Below are 22,342 nucleotides of genomic sequence, written 5' to 3'. Positions count from 1 at the left end.
CAGCCCGCTCCGTCCCCGGCTGCCTCTCCCCTCCTTCCCCGCCAGCATCTCCTCTCTCCTTGCCCCCTCCATTGCAAAATGGAGGGCGGGGGAGGGAAAGGGGGTGTCCCCCACTCACCTCCTTTGCGGACAGAAATGAGCAGCCAGCAGCCAAGACTGCGAATCCTGCCTCCCCCTCCAAGCTTGGGGTCCCCCCCATAGCCCAGAAGGGCGGGTCCTGCCAGAGCAGCGAGGCTGGACCCCCCCCAGTACCCCCTCGACATCTCCCGACTCGGGGGTGTGTGTGTCACGTCGGAGAGCGGCTCCCCACTTATTACCCACCGCGGTTTCTGGGGTGCATCTCGGGTCTTCCCTACCCCGGAAGGGGCTCGCACCGGCTGAGGAGCAGGCTGCCAAGGAGGGGGTGAGAAGAAGGCCCTGTGCTGGAGCCTTATGGACCGGGGCGGGGGGGGCGAAAAAGAGAAGATAAAGTCCGGAAGGGTGTGGGGGGTGTTCTTCCTTTTTCCCTTTTCTCTTCTCCTTTATTTTCTTGCGGCAGGAAGCTCCATCTTTAGGCAGGTCTAAAGATGCTAAAACAGCACCAGAACTCGAAGGTGGGTAAACCGAATCAATAAAAACCTCCCCTCCCCTTGCTTTCTAGCAGAAGGCGGCGAACACGCAGGAACCAAGGAGGAGGGGGAAGCAGCCTGCAATTTGCCGTCAAAACAGTGATTTTGTCTAGACAGGGGGAGGGAAGGTGTTGGGGCTTTTTCCCCCCCCCCTTTGCTAACACAATAGCTCTTTGGTTAAAAATTAATTTACAGCGCTCTTGCTTGCAATCCTAACGTTCAACCAGGACGACTCCCTAGGCTTAACTAATAATAATAGTAATCATTTAAAAATCAAATCAGCCGGAGCTGATTTGGGCTCTAACAAGTGGTGGAAGGATTCCTCTGCGGAGGAGAGGCGCTGCCGTGATTTATTTCCCTGGTGTGTTTAAGAGGGAGGGAAGGAAGACAGAGAGGAGAGGCACGGGCAGGTAAGTGAGCGCTGGGTTCGGCCTCGCGGGAGGCGTTTTCCTAACGTCTCGGTTCTCTATCATTTCCCATATGTAGCTTCCCGAGAATACTTTATCCTCTTCTTCCCCGAGCATACTTTATCCTCTTCCTCAGCTGCCGACGCCTGTGTAGCAAACTGCGAGCCTGGCTCCATTCGGAGGGCGAGCAGACTCGCTTTTCTTCCCTCTTCTTTATTTTTTTCCATCAGAATTCCATGCTCCATCTTCCAAAAACCCTCAAGCTCTCTTTTAAAACAGATCGGAGGGAAAGCCGCGTTCCTCGTATTCCCCTTCTCCACCCGCCTGTTTCTCTGCTGGGAGTTTTGACTCTATTTTGTAATCATTGATCTGACTCTTCATCATTAGCATCACTTCTTTATTTCTCTATATGACCAAATCCACCGACCTGCGCCAAGGACCCGGGGATTTGAGCTCCAGCTCAGCGCAGAAAAATCCTGCTCGCCTCGAAAGCTTATGGAATAAATCCCCGCATCTCAGCCTCTATAATAGGAATATAGTAATAGTAAAATAGTTTCAGTGATAGTAACCCAGCCCACGCTTTCTGCTTACATGACTCTTCCGTGTGCAGGATTCTCTTTTCACCCTCTTCCTCCCTCTCTGCTGATTCCGAGCCCTGCGGGATGGAGAGGAAGGCTTCTTCCTAGGCATGAAACGAGAAGGTCATTCCGGCAGGATTGCCAAGTCCACTTGATGAGAGGGTTCAGCCTTTTCATGTTCCTTTGGGTTTCTCTCCCTCCGTGTAAAGTCGCGTTCGTCAGCAGCGAGAGCTGGGAGAGCACTTGTGCCAAAATGAGGTACCTTTACATTTAATTTCCTGTCCCTCCCCTGCTTTATGGATTTCTAATAACAATGCTGAAAACCAGAGAAGAAACCTATTAAAATCTCCGGGACAGAGGGCTTCTGTAAATAATTGAAGGGAGCCAGGCTTAATTGAATTTCCCAACGAATGGATGGAACAGGGACAAATGGAGTTGGATATTTAAGATGTTGGATATATTCCTGTTGATAATTTCAAGAGAATACTTATTAATATTGCTCATTTCATCTCCCATTTTTTTTCCCCGATGGAAAGCTCTTGCAAAGCTTTAAATGTAATTAAAAATACTCCGAAATAGAGCAAAGGAAAAAATTCCTAGAAAGAAACAAAAACTCTCTGGGAAATTACTAAAACGAAGATTTTTAGCGATATTTTGCTACCATGAGAATATATGGGGCAAAATGAATCCTCGCACGAGTTGCAGGATCTGTAACGGTCTTGGCAAAGTAAAAGGTTTAATTCAGGAAAGTTGAATGTGCTTGATCGAGCGATTTATCCCCCCGTGGGCTTCTCCAACATATTTTCCTCATTTCTTTTATTTAATGACAGCCGATGTAAGGTTTCTGACTCTTCCGTACCCGTAAAAATGACTTTTTAAGGCTTAGCAACCAACCGCTCCTCCCAAAGCCTCTGTTGCTGATTAAAGGAAGCTTCATTTGACCAACTCCGCAACTTTACTGCATGTCTGAAGACTAATTCATATTTCACCCTACAAGTGAAGCCGCTCTCCCCGTTCCCAGGTTTGTGGGTCCCGGACCCCGCGGCTGAAGCTCAGAGCTCAGCCCTGAGCCTGCAAAGGCCCCCTCGGCACCTCCGGACACCCCAAATTAAACTCGAGGTGCGGGGGGAAGATGCTTACGGGCCTCTTCGCTGCCAGGATGTCTTTTCGTCTGGCTTCCTCGCACCGTCGGGTTTTCTTTCGCCCTGCTGAGAAACCGGGGGTACGGAGAGAAGGGAGGCTCCAGCCGCCGGCTTTTCCCTCGGGCTAATTAGATTTCTGTTAATTGGAGTTTTCGGGTTAATTGCCGCAGCGAAGGGAACATTGTTGGGGTTTTTTAACCTGGATTCTGTTTTTAAACCCGGTGCTTTGCAGAATTTGCTTTCCCTCGATTCCTCGAGATATGGGTGAGAAGGGGAAGGGAGGCTTCCAGGACAAGCGTGGGTCATTCCTTGGGTTTCCCTGCCCGGGTCTAATGATTCAATCTGATTGCGGGTTTCATGTATAAAACCAGGGGCTCAGGCTTTCCCCGGATACGGGAGGAGCATTTCGAAGTTTCGAGGGCTAGGGAAGGAAAAACGCCAAAATGGAAAAGCAAATCCTGCAGCCCGGCCCCGACGGGGGTGGGTGAGGCCGGGCTGGGGTCTCCGACGGGCCCCATTTCACTTCACTCGAGTCTCCCTTCCCTCGGAGAAAAACTTAATGCAGCAACAAGTAGCCGGGGCCATGACGCCCTTCTGGGTTCCGCTTCTCCCCAGAGGGGGGACCCGCAGCTCGGGGCTCCCCCCGACCTTCGGCTCCGCCGCCTTCTTCAGCGCTCATCATTGCAGGGACCCCCGGGCACCCCCACTGGGGGCAGGGACACCCCTGAGCCCCCCGGAATTTGGCGTAGCAAAACTCTTTGCGTGGGTCATAAGAGCCCTACGGGGCTCCAGAGAAATGCTATTTGGCTGATGGGTTTTGTTGTTTGGTTGCTGGGGGCTTTTATGGGGGTCTTTTGTTTGTTTTGGTGGTTTTGCGGGTCTTATTGTTTGTTTTGGTGGAGGTTTTTTGGTTGCTTTCGTTTGTTGATTGGAGGCTTTTGTGTTGGTGTGGTTTTGCGGGTTTTTTTAAGCGTCTTTCCTTAAGGCAGAAAGTTCAATTTCATTTTTATTAAAATAAATAAATAAAAAGGAGAGGAAAAAGAAAAAAACAACAACAACGTAAAAACGTTTATTTCTCCTTGGCAGAGGAAGCAAAGCGCACCCCGAGCTGGCAGGGACCCTGAGGAGCGTGGCCGGGCCTCCAGGGCCCTGGACCCAGCCCAGCCCGGCCAGCGAGCGCCGCCCCGAGGCCACTGGCCCAGCCGCCGCCGGGGTGGGAGCAGCTCACCGGGGCTCAGCCCGCTCCTCCCGGAGCCCTGACCTGCAGCCCCGGCAGCCGGGGGAGCTGCATTTATTATTTATTCCTCTTTTTAAAATTAGTATTATTATTACCGGAGCTACAATGATTGAAGCATTAGCGTAAAGCATGTGCGCACACACACACATCTATTTGCAATATCACGGCGCGGTTCTGTGTGTGTGGCTGCTTTGTCCTTTCATGATGGAGAGCTGGAAGAAAGAGAGGAAAAGCCCACGCCGAGCTGCTTCCCACTCGCAGGCAGAGCCGTGCGAAGGGGGGAAGCGGGGCAGGAGGAGGGCTTAAGGCCAACTTTTTAATCTTCTTTTTTTCCCCTATAAATGCGACAGGCACCTCCCGTTTGTAACATATTCTGTTTGGGAACATCCGCCTGGCTCCTAAGGAGCAGACACCAAATACTCCCAAAGGCTAATGCTGATGAATGGGAACTGTGCAAACCAGCTGCTATAACCATATTTTAATAAAAATACTGCTTTGTGAAGATCTAAGCAAGTCACAAAGAAACCCGTAATGAGACCCTGAGATTCAGTGCCATTTCCCTTGGATGGTCTGTAATAGATTCTTCTATTATGTACGTGCGTGCGCGTAATGGATATGCACACATATATACATTTACTGATAAATGCTCACGCAAACACTTGAAATCCAGCCCATCCTAGCCTATTAATTATCTTAGCACTTATTCCCCTGACAAGCAGAAGTTATCTTATAGCCAGGACATCCATTTGCTGTCTAAGAGCTCCAACTTGTCTTTGATGTCTGAATTTCAAATGTCTTTTAAAACTTTAGCAATAGCCAGAAGGGGAAAAAAATGCATTCCATTACCTTAAAATGTTATTCCAGCCCAAGAATTAAACCTCATACATCACCTACTTAGATTTGGGATTCTTTTTCTTGTTTCTCTCTTTTTCTCCCCCCCTTACTGTTATTTATTTTGCACCTAATCGTGAAATTAAATGGCACATGCAGTTTTGTTTTTCACCCTTATCTTGAGTGCTTTGCTTTATTTATGTTTCCAGCCTGCAATTTAGGGGCGGGGGGATGCTCCGTTTCCAAGTTGCAGCATTGAAAGCTCTGCTAAAATATATTCCTCCTGCCTGTTTTGTCTGAAAGAAAGAGCTTTTAGTAGGACGAGTTCAAGTGTGACCACCACTTTTGTTTTACAAATTGCATTGGTATAAAAAGTGAAGCCGTGGGGCTGGAGGCTTTTTTAATCTTCTTTGTAGGAAATAGAAAATATCAACCAATAAAAACTATTATTTGTCAAATAAAATTAAAACTATTATTCGGCCAATTTAAATTATTATTGGAGTGGTGCATGGAAATACAGCAGGGTGGAGGTATGCCTGCATGCAAACACGCATCACATATGACGCATCACATATGCTTACTAGACCTATTGTAATACTGTAGGTCCCTCATGTGTAAACCTAATTGAAGTTTTATAGCAAACTTTAAGTTCTTTCCCTTTGCAGATTTGATTTAAACTTGAACCTGCCTTTCTTTGTGCATCAAAAAAGAGAGAAATGAGGAATTGGGGGAATAATGGGAAAAATTATATTAATTTCGGCTTATCTCCTGTAACAAAGGTGCGGAATCAGACGATTGCGCGTTGAGAGAGCTCTAAGCTCACCCGAAATAAAACCACAACCGCCCCAGGCTGACAATATTCCCCCCAAAAGACCCCCCCTCTTCTATTCTCCTTCCAGTGGCCGTTTGGGGGGCAGGTTCTTGGTGGGTTTGTTTGTTTGTTTGTTTTCGGATTCCGCCCCCTCTCCCCTCCCGACCTGGCGTAAACTGTTCGAAGTTCAACAACACGGCGAAGTTTTATTGTATTTCCGGTACAATAGATTTATATAGCGTCCCATCCCGGCTCTGAAGGCTTTTCAAACTGTATGAAGTTAACTTGTAGTCACGTTTCTGGCTCCTCCGGGCATCCCTTGGACTAGGAGGATGTGTTCCTTCATTGAACTTTTAAACTCTTCTAAACTCACCCTTTCGGGCCGGGGCTGTCTCGGCCTCTTGTCCTCCAGCCTTCATCATTTCTCTTGCTCACCCTGTGTAATTCTTTAATCCGCTTAAGGATAACCCCCCCAGCCACCCCCCCCCCCCAGTTTACAAGGTAAGACATTGACTTTATATTATATACATAAATAATTCAATGGGCTGTGGAGGTCGCGTCCTTTTTTTTTTTTATTACTTGTTTTTCCCTAATTGGGAATTTTGGACTTTTTCTTGCCAAACTTCCCCCCCCCCCGAGGAAGTTACTCGGAGCTCAGCGAAGCCCCCGGCTCCCGGCCCCTCTCTTCAGCTTTAATTCTGCCTTTTATAACCACCGAGTCATTATTTTATAACATGAGCGCCTTGGAGAGAGGAAAGGACACAGTAAGTTTCTCTGTGTCGCTATTTACACCTATAAAATAGTCACAACGACGCTTTTTTCTCTTCCTTTAATTAATTTATATGTTCTTTATTCCCTCTCACCCCCTTTTTAATTTTTTGTCTTTAAATGACTGACGTTATACTTGCTTTCAGTGGGGGAGAATATGAATTCATGGCTTTTATTCCTGGAACTCACTGATTCAACTGTGTTCTCTGTGGAGAGTTATTCAGACACTGGCAGGTTTAGAAGGGGGGGGGAAAGAATCTGGTAATAGTGTTTTAATAAGAAGTCTTGATAAATCAGCTTCATATTGGAAACGATCCTTTAAATTAGCTTTCCAAGGAGGTGGAGGAAGAACTTTAGGGATTTTTTGCTCTTTTTTATAGCTGCGATAATCGCTTGTTTCTCCAAGTCAATAGCATTTTACTGTTTCCTCTGGTCTATTTGTAAACTATTTGTAAAGTCCTGCAGGAGGGATCTGCTCCAGACACTGTACATAGGAAATCAAGTGAATAGTTTGCTCCGCGCAGTCCGAGGGGTTTTATTTCGTCTCTGAAAAGGTCCTTTTGTCGCTTTTGTCTCCAAGCAACTGTTCGCTATTGCAGAAGTTCAGGTTGGGGCTGATGCCGGACAAAATGGCCGCCCGGCGCCTTTGGGGGTGGGGGGGGCTGTGGGGGTTAGCCTTTGACCCAGGGCTGCGCTAGAACTGCTCGGTGAATTAGGTAGTTTCATGTTGTTGGGCTTTTAATTTTAAACACAAGAACATCAAACTACCTGATTTACTCCAGTTATCCTCCTCGCTCTGTTTGCTGAGGGTACTTGCCCGGGAAGGATGGGGAAGGGGTGGCAGTCCTGTATCCCCCCCTCCTCCATCCCCTGGACCGCACCGGTACCGGCCTTGTGTCTCCCCCACTAAATCCATCTCAGCCCCTGGCCCGTGTACTCCCTAAGCCCATTTTAGCACCAGCTCCGGGCCTGTGTCTCCCCCTAAGTCCGGCTCAGCTCTGGGCCTGTGTGTCCCCCTAAATCGTGCTCCCCCGCTAAGCCCGGCTCAAATTCACCACCCCACCCCCCCCCGACTTGGGGGTGACGGTTTCTTTGTTTAAATCCCCGTTTCAGGGACCCTTTTGTGAGACCAGCGCAATCAGGCCCCGAATCATCAAGAGCTTATTAAGGCTCTAATTAGGCTGCGGCGCCTCTTAGAGGCAAACACCCCCCCCCACCAGCGACAGGCTCAGCAACCCCTCTGTGTGCGCAATAAACTTTGCGTCTCCCATGAAAATACATCGTACACACCTCTATAAGGACGTTTACGTGTGTTTTAGCTTAGTAGTTGTGATCTACACCTCCGCATAAAGGATAACATGTGGGCTTAGAGAACAAAAAGAACGGTGTCCTGCTCCTGAGTTTAATTGTCCTCATAGATAAAATAAGCTTATGAAAGGCCCTGCTGCCCATCACGTTTGGCTCTGGGCTGGTGGCATTTATAGGCATAAACGGGATGGTGATCTGGTCCCGGTGGTTTTTCCTACGGAGATAAAAATGCCGAACGGGCTGGATATTGGATATTTAGTCACCGAGGAGCTTCCGCAGCTCGTAGAAAAACATGCCCACGTCTTTAGAGACCGATAAATACCAAGCCGCGGTCTGTAAGCCTGTAACCGCGCAAAGATGCGCGGCTGGTGCTCATTGTTGGGCATTGATCTGGGAGTTCATTAAATATCAGACAAACCTGGGCGAGGACCACTGCTGCCAGGTTCACGAAATAAAAGGGCTTAGATGGTGCCAGAAATGCCCACAATAGCTTGCCCACATCCTTCCTCTGAATCTCAACATGTTGCGCGTGGGAATACGCTGGTAGAGTTTTATTTCAATCAACCTAATACTATAAAAATCCATGTGAGACAGGAATTTTGGAGAGTTCTGCGTGCCAGAGTGTGTGCTTGGATGGAGTCCACCCGTTCTACTCTCTGCACACTGGAAGCCTGTGGAGTTGTGTGCCTGTGTGTGTGAGCAATCAGCTCCTGGAAGCGATTTTCCCTGCGTCAGTGTTTCAAATACGCATAAAACCAAGTTTCACATGGTCCAGGACATGGCTAAATAAGCCTGGGACTGGATCTCCCTTCCAGGTTTGAAGAATTAAACTTTGATACCATATCCAGGGTCTAACCCACCATCTGCTGCTACTTTTTGTGGCAGGGAGATTACTTGGGTTTCAGTTGGGTTTTGTTGGTTTGGGGTTTTTTGCCCACTCGGAGCTTTAAAAGGAAACGAAAACAAACAAACCGACCAAAACGTTGTATTGCTTTTAAATTGGTGTGTGCTTTATTCCCGAAACTGGTGATTCTAGCAGGCACAGAGCCTAGAAAACCAACAGCCGCTCGAGGGGAGGAGAGGGAAGTCAAACAGTGTAAAATAACTCGGAGCTTTCCACCCAACTCACAAGCCCTGTGCCTCCTTCCTTAGAAACAACGTGCTGCTTGTGCCCTGCCTCAAAGCCCTTCAACGGAAAAGGACAATCTGGGAAAGTTAATCATAAACTGTTCGGTAATAATGTCCCCATAGGCAACCACTAACCTGCCTTGTAAATGTCTGGGCTTCTGATTCCCATCTCCCTCCTACCCATGTACAGACAGGAAACAAGGGCCAGGGAGGAGAATGGGGGACACGGGGCTGCGAAAGATCAGAATCAGGCCCGGGGGGTCGGTATTGCTGCCTGAAAACGGGAATTGGGACTCATTTCCCAAGGGCTCTGGGAAAAGGGGAAAGAGCGGGAGGAGTAGGGTGCGGTGGGGTCCCCCCTGCCCTGGAGCGGTTTGTTTCTCCTCTGCTCTAAATTAGAAAGATAAGAGCGACCTTACCTGGAGAAGAAGCGGTGTGGGGATGGCTACCAAAGAGAATTACCCTTGTGCGTAGTAACTGCCTGGTGTGCACATTTCTGCGCTTGTAACAAGGAGCAACTGCAGAGAATGCACCAAGTTTCCCCCAGTTACTCCCCTGCCAAGGTCCAGCCTGTCCGATATTACCCCTGCTGGGGGTGAGTTTTAATCACGAGCAAAATTGGTGTGGAAAGAGCCTATCCGAAAGAAACTCTCCCTTTTCTGTTTGCTAGGGCTCATGCTAGGGGTTTTATGGAAACAATTCCATAGCAACTTCATTTTTGTACCTGCTTCTTGTGTTTTCCCACCCTTTCCTTGGGTGGGAGCGACAGATTTCTCACCACCACGGGCTGTGACTTCCCTTTCTCCCATACTAATGGTGGGGATTTTTTTGGGGTGGTGGTGGTGTGTGCTTAGTTACATCGTGGTGACCCCAAAGCAGAGCCAGGGGAATCCGCGGCAGTTGCAACCAGCAGCTCCTGCTATAAGATCCACGGAGTGAAGCAGGAGCCCAGCTATTTCGTGGGAGTTGAATATTATTTCAAGGAGGGAGGCGAGATGGGGAGGGAGGAAAATCAGCCTGGTAGCCAGAATGTGGGCTCCCGAACAGCAGTCAAACTTTATTTTAACTTTCTCTCCCTCCAGCTTCCCTTTTCAGATGCACATACGCTTTTACTTTACGGGGGACCGAAATGCTTTATTAACTGCTGAGATTACAAACCTCATTTGGAACTGGGGTTTTTAGCCAGAGTGTACTTTCGGTCCTTGGAAAATTGCCCACATGTGTAACTTGTTTTTGCTTCTCTTCAGACAAGGAATTCCCCCCCTCTCCCCTTCCCTCCCTCCTCACCACTTACGGATTTTTAACAGACGGCAGCATTCAAACTGAGAGCTAACACAGGAAATGGCAAAGGTAGATCCTTCGGCTTTTAGGCTACAGAAACTTATTTCACTAAAAAGTATGTAAAATATAGGTTTTACTCTTCAGAAGGGATTTTTTTTTTCTTGGGCTTTCGCGTGTTTGGAGGGGTCCGTGACTGAAGTTTCTTTCATAACCTCTTAGACCTGCCTAAATGTATCGTTCATAAATGATGTTTGCTTTATGGTGAGATTTTATTTCTGTTTCCTGACTTCTAAAAAAAAAAAAAAAAAGGCGGTTATTTTCTTGTTGTTATTATCATTATTATATATATAATTATAATTTAAGAATGTTTCATATCGCCTGAAATAAACGCTCAGCCCTTTGAAGGCTGCGTTATCTCTGAATCTGGTCTCCAGACTCTCCATAGCCATGAAGTTCACTCTCAGCTTTTATCCTCTCTTAGCTTATCCTTATCGGCTTCCAAACCTAAGCTGAAGGAGTAAATATTCCCCAAGTACTGCAGGTTACACCCCGACCCCGTAAAGGCCTCTCAGGGTGAAGATCCTGGCGAACCCCCAGTCCGGTACCTCAGTACCCGCAGGTCCCCTTCGCCTCCTCCATAGCCCTGGTAAAGAGGCAAAATCAGCTGAAACAAGGTGCCTGTTCTAATGAATACTAACAATCGCCTTCCAAAAGTGGTTTAAATATGCTTCCGGTAAGAAATGGATCATCTGCTCTTTCTCTTTCTTATGCCAAAACTTATAAATCAGCACAAGGTGGCAATTGCCCAACTTCAAATCTGCATAGTTTGCAAATATTTTCTATTTGGTTGTTTTCAGCTTCAGAAATGCCAACCCAAAGAGTTGGTTGCTGAGGATGGATTTTGGCAGTTGTGTGTTTCAAAGCGCTGGTTGGAAAATAACCCTTCTCTCCACAAACAATAAAGAGTATTTATAAACAGTGTGTGAGTTCAGAAGCCTGTGGCTTTCCATTGCAAGCTGACAATGCTCTGAGTTTTTCCTCACAGCCAAATACACTTGGTGCTGATTCTGAAAGCAGGAAAAAGTTTCCACTTCGAACTTCATTCCTTTTTTTTTTCAATAACTATTTCCAGTTCCACTTCCCTTTACCAGCTCACAACAATCACATCTCTAAACTAAATCTAGTTTGCAAACCGAGCAAAGCTCGCACATCCTGCCTCCTCTCTCCCAAAGATTCATCCATTTAGACTTCAAGACTCGGCTCCGAGGTCACTTTCTCCTTGACTTTTCCTTCCCCAAGTTATTTTGCAATCACAAGAGCTTTTCATGTAATTTCTGATGGGCTCTATTCGAGGCATTAAAATATAAACGCCTACATATGTCAGCCGGAGCAGGCAGCGCTGCACAACACGGTCTCTCCATGCAGACAGACATGGGATGAAGCTGTCGTTTGCCTTAAGCCTCTCTCAGAAAAGGCTACAGAGAGATGAACTATGGGGGTATGTCTAAAAAATAAACCACTGAACAAACACAAACCTCCAGAGGAGCAAAAGCAAATGGGTTTTGCAGATCTTGTGAGGTTTCCATTCACTGGGGATCTGAAAACCCGTGTGTTCTGCCTCACAGCCACACTCCTCAGAGTCTTCTTGGTTTAAATTCATATACTACAGAAAACTATATACTCTCATGCTGACATAGTTCATCATTATTTATAGGAGGCGCACCAGGATTTTATTCCACCAATATATTTATTACAGGTAAGACACGGCCAATCCATCTCATGAGCAGGGAACAGGTGTTTTGCTTCAATTAACGTTCAATAATTTCATCTATACTTATTCAACACCCTGCTACCAACACGGCTGTTTATCCATCAGTTGTATAAACACATTTCCATGTGCCAAGCGAGTTTAATCTCCACAACACACTTAAATCAGCCCTCGCCTTTCCCAGGCTCTCAGAACGTTTGCAGAGCCCCTCCGAATCTCTTGTGAAATCGTCTGATTTTTAAAAAATCATTCCTGAAAGGCAATAAAGCCGAGAAATATGACAATGTGAGCGACCGGCTCGTATTTCATGTCTGCTGGCACAGGGTCTTTTCATTTGAAAACCTCCCCAACTCTTAAGGAAGTTAAAAGAAGGGTTAGGAGGGAATAAAAAAAAAATACAAGGAGATAGAAATGTGAAAAGTTGGAAGCAGAAGGAAATTCCCAACTCGTTTCGCACAGCCCCTGCTCGTGGGAGATGCACTGGAAAGGGGCGACCCTGCCCCACGCTGCCCCTGGTAGGGGATTTCTCTGCCTTCACCGGTTTAAACGCGGCTGGGGTGAAGTGGAGTTACTTTGGATTAACCCCCTGGAAAGGAGAGGAGATCTGGCAGGGCGGTGGGGAGTACTCACCTGGTGACATTTGCCCGCGGCTGGCTTGACAAGATCCGAGCCCAGGGCTGGAGGGGCTCCCCAAGCCCTGCTCCCACCTCACCTTGGCTGGAGCTTGCAGTCTGAGCCTGCTTGTCCAGCCCAGGGAGGATTCTGAGCTGCTTGGGGAGCACTTGGTACCCTGAGGGAGGCAAAAATTCAAAGTAAACTGACCTCCGGCATTAAGCTCCAGTTCTCCTTGCCCATCATCCCGACCCTCTCGATTATTATTATCATTATTACCTTTATTTAATGAAAAAGGACAGCTTCCTAACAAGCGCCTCATTTCTGGGAGCTCTGGTCCTGAATGGGGGGAAACGGGTCCTTCCATCAGGCTGCAGCTTGTGGCAAAGCACCATTTATAGGGATAAGGGAAAATCTAAGGCTTTGGGTGTAGGTTTGTAAGTGCCTTCATCATTTTCCCGTATTCATAAACCACCTCTGGCAGCAATTTCCCACCTCCGTTTTGTGTAGGAGCGGCCACAGGGACACGCACGCACGGACACTCACAGGGAAAGAAATGCGAATTATATTTTTCCTTCATTTCAGGCGGCTATTAGCACCCCTCAATGTTATTATTAGCCTGTTAATATAGACTTCCATCTCTATACACTTCAGGAAGGATTCGCGATGATTTATTATTCCTAGGAATCTCTTTGCCCTTCACTTTAAATATCCTTCAGTGTTGGGGTGAGAGGGAGAAGGGCGGAGGGGTAATAGATTAAAGGAGGCAAATTGATCCGGACTGTTACAGCTGAAGTCCAGAGAAACACTTTTGCCGTAATCAGAGAGAGCACCTTTTCCTTAACCAACATTTACGATGCCATCGGACCGTCTTGCAATAAACGGATTTATCATCATAACCGGGTAAAGCTGCCCCCGCCACCACGCACCCTCCAGGCTGGGACCCGCACCGAGCTCAGTCCGCCTCAGTCACGGGCTTGCATGCGAGGGAAACCCCCAAACCGTCTGGGTTTGGAAAACACACGGAAAATTAAGCGAGGGGGGGTGGTTGTTCCACACGCACCCGCACCGTGGGCGCACACATGTGAGGTGTGAGGGGGGCACGGTGACTGAAAACGCGTGGGATTCCTTTTTTTTTTTGCCCCCTTTCTTTTCCACAGGCAATAAATTCAAGGCTATAAAAATCAAAGAAAGCTAATGTAAGTTTTATTAAACTATTTAACCATCACAAGTTTGAGGCATTCTGTAACAAAGCCGGATCAGTGGCGCGCTGTATTTTACTAGCCTTGTAAAGTTAAATGAAGGCTTCTGATTTCAGCAATGTGGGAAACTATTTTAGCCCGAGCAAAGCAACCTTGAGATGATGCCGCCAAACATGCGAACATATGTTCGCATATACAGATATTTTGAGATATTATATATATGTGTATATATATATATGAGCGTAAAGCCTAAAGGCTCTGGATGCAGACAGAGATTGCAGCTCGGCAGCTCGCTGGTCAAAGTTGCAATGCCACTTCCACGCCTGTGACATTTTACATTTCATATTTACCCACATTATTTTACCATGTTAACAATCCATTTCCCCGTCCCAGCTGTTTAATTATTTATCATACCCTCCCCACCAGTCTTACTACCTAAATCCATCTTTTTTCTTTACAAAAACGCGTGTATGCGTGCATTTACGTTTAGATGCCTGTAACGCCCGCACATATATATGTCTGTATATGAAATGATTGCGCGGGGGGGGTGGGTTTGTACTTATTCTCTGGGTTTTTGCTATCGTACTCTGGAGCCCGAGTGGCAAAGAATAGCTTTTATCTCTATTCCCCCCTGATGGTTATTAAAGGCAAAGCGAGCACATCAGCATCTTTCTTTAAAAATATGTAATATTAATAATGGAAAGAAATCCTCCCCCTTCCCCCCTTTAGAGTCCCCCAATGTTTCAGGAGCAAATCTAGGAAGGGATTTAGCCCCAGCTTTGCCCGTTTGGTGGCTTTTTCGAAACTCCTGACGTTTTGCAACATTGCATAAACATAAAACAATCCATCCTTGATATGGAATGCAAGGGCGGATGACAGCGCAGCGCAGCCCCCTCGGCTGCGATTGATTTACGCCGAGACTGACGCTTTATCAGGCACACGAAAAAAGTTTGACCAATCATTTTGCTGGGAGCTCACAACACAGCAGCCCAACTGTACTTTGTTGGCTGGGAAGTTGGAGAAGGGGGTAGAGTACAAATCTAGATCTGTCCTATATATTTTTTTCCCTTCATTGAACCGTGCTTTGTATGATGTCTGAGAATGTCCATTTCTGGGACTCTTAGCAATTATTATGTCGACTCCATTATAAGTCATGAAAGTGAAGACTCGCCTTCAGCTAAATTTTCATCTGGGCAATATACGAGTTCCAGGCAAGCTGGGCACAATGAGCATCTAGAATTCCCCTCCTGTAGTTTTCAGCCAAAACCTCCTGTTTTCAGCGCCTCCTGGACTCCTTTGAATCCACATTCTTCTGGTACCCTTCCTGCCGTCTACCATCCATATATTCAACATCAAAGCGTCCCATCTGACGGCAGGTATCTACGGAGCTGGCTGGACCCCGTGCCCCGAGCAGAGAACCTCCCCGGGCAGGGAGCCGTTAAGGCAGAGCCGCTGCTGGGCCGTCCCGGGGATGTCCATAAACAGGGGACACAGGAGTACAATTTAGAAACTTCTGCTGCAAGGGAAGGGATCGTTTCCAATCAAAGGCCCAGCTTCGAGGACAATAAAGTTTGTGAAGGAAGCGAAGACAAAGACAGGACAGATCAAAGTAAGTTATAAAAGTGAGGAAGTAAACAGTATAAAAGCTGGAGGAGGTGCAATAAAAGGGGACAATGCTGCGTAAAGTTTAAAATCAGGGCTTAAAGAAAAGTCTCAGCTTGCGGATGCCAACCTAAGGGGAGAGGTGGGGAGGGGAGAGGGGTGGCATTGTCTCTGCCGGTAAATAAAAATAAAACCAAAAATGAACGTCGTCTCTGAGCTTAAACAGAGTCCAGAGCGGACAAAAGCTGGAGCGAGTCATCCTTTCTCCTCCAGAGCGCTGGCTCCGGCGGCAGAGACCACTTTAGTAAGCGGGAGCAAATCTGCGCGGGTGCGGGCAGAGGGGAAGGGAAGGGACGGGAAGGGAGCCGGGAAACGCCGGGGAGGAAGGTCGGGAAAGGGAACGGAAGGCGGCTGTGGGGGGAAACGAAGAAGAAGGTGGGGGAAAGACCCGAAATTACGGAGGAGAAGTTCATGGAGGGGGGGGAAGAGGGAGGGAGCGGAGAGCGGCGGGGCTGCTCCGCGCCCACGGCCGGTGCACTGCGGTAGCAGCGGGGCCGGCTCGCTGCCTCCTCCGGCCTCCTCTGCCGGCCGAGGTGTGTGTGTGTGGGGGGGCTGTTTTCTCGGGCTGGCTGGGTTATTTGGGGGGTTTAGGTATTTGTTTATTAAATGCAGCGGTTGAAGGTAGGAATATTTCAAAGACACGCTTCTTTACTAGTTAAGAAAAAAAAAGGTGGGGGGGGAGAATGATGCTTCCAGTTTAATTAGCTTTTATTTGTAATGTAGCCAGATTGGGGAAACAGTTAAACTACAGCATGTGTTTTTTCTGCAATCTGCCTTGTCTTTCCCCTCCCTGAAATATAGAAACCCCCCAACCATTCGCCTTTTAAACATGTAATAATACCATCAATAATGTTATTAATAATGCTATTACTAATAATAACTCTAATAATGGATCTAATAGTGATAACAATATCAATGCTATGGCTTTTGTGCACCTCGTGCCGGTCTGGCTGTGCCGGGGCTCATTTCGGGGGGTAACCGGAGCCGCAGCCCGAGCGGGAGCCGGAGGGAAACTTGGCTTGGCCCCCACCGTAAATATTGTACAGTGAAAGCCCAAGTTTTCCAAGCTGGCAGAGGAGCAGTCCCTGCCGAGGGTCCAGCTCCTCGCAGCCTGTGCAGGATGAACTGACAGAGCCATTCTTTTTGCCCTTGAATTAACTTCTATCCCCCCCTTCCCTCAAAGTGGAAGAGAGATTGCCACTGCAACCCTACGATTAAAAATACAGAATATTCTCGCCCCTCGTGATTTCCTCCCCTGCTTGTGCAGGATGTTAGGGCGACTTTTTTCCCCCTTCTCCTATCATTTAACTTGCACACAGGCACACACACACTCACACACACACACACAAAAAAAGAAAGTCCTATTCTACTGTACTGGGCAGAGATCCAGAACAAACTGTAACCGTGAGGTGAATGATTTGAGAGAATTAAATATCCAGGTCCTGTGCTCAATGTCCCTGAAATTGAATATATAAAAATCTTGTCCAAGAAAATGTTATTAAGCTATAAGTAAGTGCAGGGACCCGCGCTAAGAGGATGCTGTGTGGTTTCTCTGGCATGTGGTTACGACGCATATTTTGTTTTAAATAATAGTTTAATTTGGGCTGATGTTGAGAGCCTGCCAGGGCTGGAAGACGGAGCTGTTTTGCAGAAAGGGCTCCCACCAATTTCCCTGACTCCTTACATTTTTGGAAGTATTTCTTCCTAATGAATCTCTGCCCTGTGGATGGCACAGGGATCTGTTAAATGATTTGCTGGATTTTAAAGAAAAGATGTGCCAGGACCTCCCTCCATTCACTCCCCTGTTCAGGGATTTGTGTAGAGTGAATAAATAAAGCAAAACCGGCGTTTAAAACAGCTTCTATCTTAACAATCCAAAATATGACCAAAAAATACACCCAAACCGACTAAAACTCTGTTAGGAAGCGGAGCCCTCCATTGCCATTAAAGGGTGGGTAGCAGGATTAACAGTATCAATTATTAACAGCTTTCTTCCTCTTTAATATTTAATTCTGCATATTAGATCAAGTCAATTACATTAAGGAAATAGCCGTGCAAATTTGTAAGAGGCAGTACTTACAGGGGAAGATTAACCGGATTATTTTTTACCAAAATATTCAATATATTTCATTTTGCGTAGAGGAAACGTTCTGATGGGGCGCGCGTGTGTGTATGTATATATTTATAATGGTCCATTTAATTGGTGTAAAGGTTTATGGCTTCAGTCATAATTTCAGAGGAGGCAAAAGGAAATCAAATAGAAATACGTGGTCTGTCTAGAACCCTTCATTCTCCTCCTTCCCCCCTCTCCGTTACTCAACGGGCAGCTACTATTTGCATGTGATTAGTAGACGCTCTATTATTTACCCTAAACCCACTTCACCTTTGGGTGCGATCTTCACCACCGCAGTGGCCAGGGGGGTGTCTTCAGCTCCTAAAATGTTGTTTTTTCCCCCCCTTGAATGGGCTAATTCCCATCCTGTTCTTTCTGCAACAGATTCCCACGTAGCTTCTCCCACACGCGAGGGTGACGGGCAGCCTGTTATTTATTCTTGGCTGTATTTGCAGCTCTGCAAATGTCCATGTCTCCGGGTAACACTGTCCAGACCTCCGGCAGCAGAGTCCACCCAGCCCTCAGAGGATGTTTATTGTATGGAGACCGTTTCTTGCCACATAGCCCAGAAAAAGAAATAGGCAGGATTTATGCAAGGTTTCTCCAGCCCTCCTCTCCCTGCTCTGTTCCTGCGCCATGTGTCTGGAGGAGTAAATCTGTAGACACGTGGGAAAACAGGACTATAAAGAATTATATATATATATATATGCAATTTTGGCGTGGGTTTCTTTGTATACAGGGTGCGTAACGCGGAGAAGGGCATTATGCAAATCTCTTAAGTGCATGTGGGTGTTTACCTGGTATAGATAAGCCCGTGGCAAAGCGGGGGGGCTCTGCGAGAGACACGTGTGCACCAAAACATGCTTGTGCACAGGCATGTTACCCCGCACAGGCAGGGTGTGAAGGACAGCATGCGTGTGCACAGGCATGTTACCCCGCACAGGCAGGGTGTGAAGGACAGCATGCGTGTGCACTGGGAGGAGTGTGCACAGGCTGGGTGTGCAGGTCAACATGCATGTGCACGGGCAGGGGTGTGCAGGACGGCATGCGTGTGCCCAGGCAGGGTTGTGCACGGCCGACATGCGTGTGCAGGACAACATGAGTGTGCACAGCCAGGGTTGTGCATGGCCACAGGTCTGGGAGTACAGACCACATGGTCCAGCGTTGTCCCAGCCCCCAGCTCGGGGTGGTGGTGGCTTTTTTGGGGGGCTCGGTTCCCCCGCCATCTGCTCGCCCTGCTGATCCCGTGTGATTTTCCTACCGGCTCCATTGCTGGCTCCCAGGGCAAGCGGCATTTTCACCCGGGCGCGCACATGCGTGTGTATAATCTTAATATTTGATGGCATGATTAAAACCTTCTGAGAAACACTCAGGCTGCACCGTATTGATCTCGCTGCTTTTCTTTCAGCCAACCCAGCTGCCAGCTGGCTGCACGCCCGCTCCTCCCGGAAAAAACGATGCCCTTACACCAAATACCAGACCCTGGAACTAGAGAAGGAGTTTTTATTCAATATGTACCTGACGAGGGACCGTAGACACGAAGTGGCCAGACTCCTCAACCTGAGTGAGAGACAAGTCAAAATCTGGTTTCAGAACCGAAGGATGAAAATGAAGAAAATGAACAAGGAGCAGGGCAAAGAATGAAAACCCAGAAAAGCAGCATCCCCCTTTCCCTCCCTTTACCCCCCAGCTCCCAGCCTCCCCTGTAGTGCTACCAAACCCCCCAAACGCTGGGGGGAAACCTTCCCCGTTCCCAATCTCCACCTTTGCATGCGAGATGTTGCTTATTCTTCTGTTTTATCTTCTTAGTATTGCCACATCGGAGGCAACTTAGCCAAAACTGCAGCTCCTTTTTGGGGACACATGCTGGGTTTTGTTCTGGTCTCTTGTTTTCTTTCTCTATTTTTTCTTTTTGTTGCCTTTTTCTTTTCTTCTCCCTACAGTGTAACATAGACACAGGCTCCTGTCCGAGCAGCAGCTTTCCCTGCTTGCGTTTTCTTCATGGAAAACAAGACTGCAAACACAACTGGCCCCAAAGAGCCCCCACCAAACCTCGCTGTTTGTCTTTATCCAAGTAAGGACAATGATTCTCTATAACGTTCACAACACCCCGGCTCACTCGCACACACACTCTCACACCCCCTCACACACTCACACGTTGAGGTGGCCAAGGAACCAGACGATTTAATTAAACTCCTGCAAGACAGACACATTCGTAAGACTTGCGTTTAATTGCACCCAACAAATCATTTTCAATTCGCCAACTTTATACCAGGCAGTCGGTTAATGACAGCCCAACTCCCAACTGCTCTGGGCTCTTTTTATTCCTCCACCCCCCTCTTTTTTCCCCCTTCCTTTTTGTTTTTAAAGCTTGTTTTATTATGCAGGATTTTTATTAGAATCGTGCCATGGCAGATACGCGACTTTGACCTGAAAGTTTCGTAGGATCTTTGCAGGCAAACCTCCTCATCTGGTAGTTTTATACTGGGTCACTTGGAAGAGGAGAAAAGACAGGGAGGGAGGCGAGAGAGTGTGTGTGGGGCACCCTCAGAGCCGCGTTGTAAATTATTTAGGAGAAAAAGGGGCGGAAGAACCCCTGCCAACTTATTCCTAACTTTTAGAGGAGGGGAAGAATGGGATTTTCTAGTTAAAAACTACCTTAGTAGAGCTGTAAGGGAGGGGAAGGTTGTGTTCTTAGTGCTAGCATATTTATAATTTATTGTGAATTGACTTTTCCTAAAGCAGTAGCTGCTGCAGAGATGAAGTGCCAGCCCCGGCCTGTGCGTCTTTCTTCCCGCTCCTGTTTGCTGAGATGCTTTTAATACTTGAATGTCGAGGGGGGGGTTGTTGGGTGGGGTTGGTTTTTGTGGTGGTTTTTATGCCTGAAGCCAGCTCCAGGCACGTTTTCCCGTTGCCACCCGCCTTCCCTGGGGCCCGGTGCCACGCCGGAGCCGGGGCCCGCAGCCTCGCGGGGAAGGAGCCTCGTCCCGCTGGTGGCACCGGGGGATGCGGTTTCTCCGAGCTGCCCCGCCACTTCCTTTTCCTCCTCCCGAAGAAGCGTTTTGAGTAGCAAATCCAGACCTCGCAGGGCTCCTGTCACGCCGTCCGGAACTGGTTTCTCATCTGACAGACCCGCTGGAGGCTTCACCAACCCGCCCGGGCGGGGCTGTTTTCCCTTTATCTCTGTAAGACTTAACTTTGTTTTGGGAGGGGGTGGTGGGGTGGTGTGGGGGGGAGGTTAGTACCAGTTGATTATATGGTGGGTATTGTAAAATGTGTTTGTGGTTGTGTTTCTGTGGATGTTGAAGCTCGTTTTCTGTTTCTACTGTGGCTTTTTTAAGTATGCGAAGAGTTCTGCAGTTGATAGTGGATGGAAAATGTTGAAATAAACCTCTCTCGTTTTCTTCGTGTGCAGATTTGTATATTTAGCTGCCAGGAGGCTGTCTAGGAACAAGGCGAGTGTAAGGTGGCTTGTTGTAATAGGGTGAGGAGGGGGAAAATAGAGAAAAGACATTTCTGCTGTACATCTGACTGAACCAGCGCAAATCTGATCTCAGAACTGACTGACTCGTGTGTCCTCAGCGCCAGGTTCTGGGAGACCACTTTTATCCGCTGGGCAGGAATTGCTCTGGGAAGAAACGATAGGCACATTCGCGGTTTTGGAAAGTTCCTGCTCCCTTCTTCCTCCCCCCCCCGATTCAGAGATAAGAATCGAGGAGGGCTAAAATTCCCCCTCTCCAATTCCTTCTGAAAGGATAAAAAATACCTTCCAGTGGACAAGAAACCGGACCTTCAGTGTTAAAACCCATCCCTCAGAAAGTCTGCTGGGTTTTTTTTTTTCTAGTGCCTAGACTTTCTCCTGTAAAACTTTCCATCCTGAAGTAGCTCCTTGGGGGCTCCCAAATTTAACTGTTCTGTTGCCGGAGGGAGTTCAATGTGACCAACCCTCACCCCGTGTCAAAGCCCCTGATCTCCCTCCTCGAAATTAAATTAAGAAAAGCTCTTTCGGAGACATTTTGAGCTGGGGGAAATCAAGAAGGTGGTGGCAGCAGGATCATTTCTTTATTGAAACAAACAGATAATGGGTGCAAAAAGACGTTTTCGCTGTGTTCAAGCTGAGCAGTCAAATCTTTCTGTTTGATTTGCTTCTTCTCAAGGATGGATGAATTTCAAATACTTCATGCTGAATTGGAATATTCTTCCCATCTCGAACTGAGCATGGACTTGCCTAAATCCTCACTGCTATATTTTTCAGAAGCTTATCCGTGACTTAATTGAGGTTTGCAACCCATCGGCCACTGGGACTTAGAAACGTTTTTCACTTTCCTTAGAGTTGTGGTAAAGAGCGGCTATTTTTAAGACGAATATAAGGTTCTTTTTAAATAGATTTTAAAACGTTAGTTACTTTTATTAGGAAATATGCTTACTTCAAAGAAAAAAAAAATGTTGGAAAAACTGTCTTCTGTAGCATCAGCCCGGATGTATTTTCCAGAGATGTTTAATGCTCCAGAATAAAAATCGATTTTAGAACAACAGCAGCGATATGTCATTGTGTTCTACTGCTTAATCTAAAAACTCAGAAATATTTTCATTCTTTTCCTGCCTTCTTCAGTGGCTCGTTAAAGTGTATTAGAGGAATCAATTTTTGCTTAGGTTTTAAAAAAGGATGGCCAGAAACAAATGGAAAGAATTCTTCCCTGGAGCAGCAAGTGCTTACTGGCTCCCACACAAACTTGCTGCCTTTCTAATAATGTTTTATTTGAGTTTTGGTTTTAAAATCGGAGATCGTTAATCTCGGCGTGCATTTACCGGTGGTTGCTTATTTATTTGGTTTCGAGGGTTTTAATCTTTACATCCCCGCAGCAGCCTTCGTGGACCGGGAGCGC

At 47.3% G+C, this 22,342-nt stretch overlaps 1 protein-coding gene and 1 long non-coding RNA gene across 4 annotated transcripts; both read left to right on the top strand.

The window, feature by feature from the left end:
- Positions 1–490: 490 nt before the first annotated feature.
- Positions 491–5,229, top strand: LOC136024307 (uncharacterized). 3 transcript variants are annotated; one of them, XR_010616799.1, is made up of 4 exons: positions 773–1,018; positions 1,626–1,851; positions 2,424–2,614; positions 3,822–5,229. It is a non-coding gene; the product is annotated as an uncharacterized LOC136024307 (long non-coding RNA). The 3 variants fall into 3 exon arrangements; XR_010616800.1 differs by lacking the exons at positions 773–1,018; positions 3,822–5,229 and adding an exon at positions 491–593 and having other exon boundaries at positions 2,424–2,982; XR_010616798.1 differs by lacking the exon at positions 3,822–5,229 and having other exon boundaries at positions 2,424–2,982.
- Positions 5,230–14,648: 9,419 nt separating this feature from the next.
- On the top strand, positions 14,649–19,664 carry HOXB9 (homeobox B9). The gene is made up of 2 exons (XM_065699520.1): positions 14,649–15,290; positions 18,865–19,664. The coding sequence occupies exons 1-2, from the start codon at positions 14,783–14,785 to the stop codon at positions 19,098–19,100; spliced, it is 744 nt and encodes a 247-aa protein (XP_065555592.1). The 5' UTR covers positions 14,649–14,782; the 3' UTR covers positions 19,101–19,664.
- Positions 19,665–22,342: the final 2,678 nt, after the last annotated feature.

The sequence above is a fragment of the Lathamus discolor genome, chromosome 20 (assembly GCF_037157495.1).
Source record: "Lathamus discolor isolate bLatDis1 chromosome 20, bLatDis1.hap1, whole genome shotgun sequence".
Taxonomy (NCBI): domain Eukaryota; kingdom Metazoa; phylum Chordata; class Aves; order Psittaciformes; family Psittacidae; genus Lathamus; species Lathamus discolor.
Note: the sequence above shows the minus strand (reverse complement) of the source record. Positions and strands in the feature narration are given on the sequence as shown.

What these genes read in the sequence shown, in the direction of transcription:
- HOXB9 (XM_065699520.1), top strand. Translation starts at nt 14,783, where the DNA reads ATGTCCATTTCTGGGACTCTTAGCAATTATTATGTCGACTCCATTATA. An exon ending in CAAAGACAGGACAGATCAAA is followed by an intron (nt 15,291 to 18,864) that starts GTAAGTTATAAA and finishes CTTTTCTTTCAG; the next exon opens with CCAACCCAGCTGCCAGCTGG.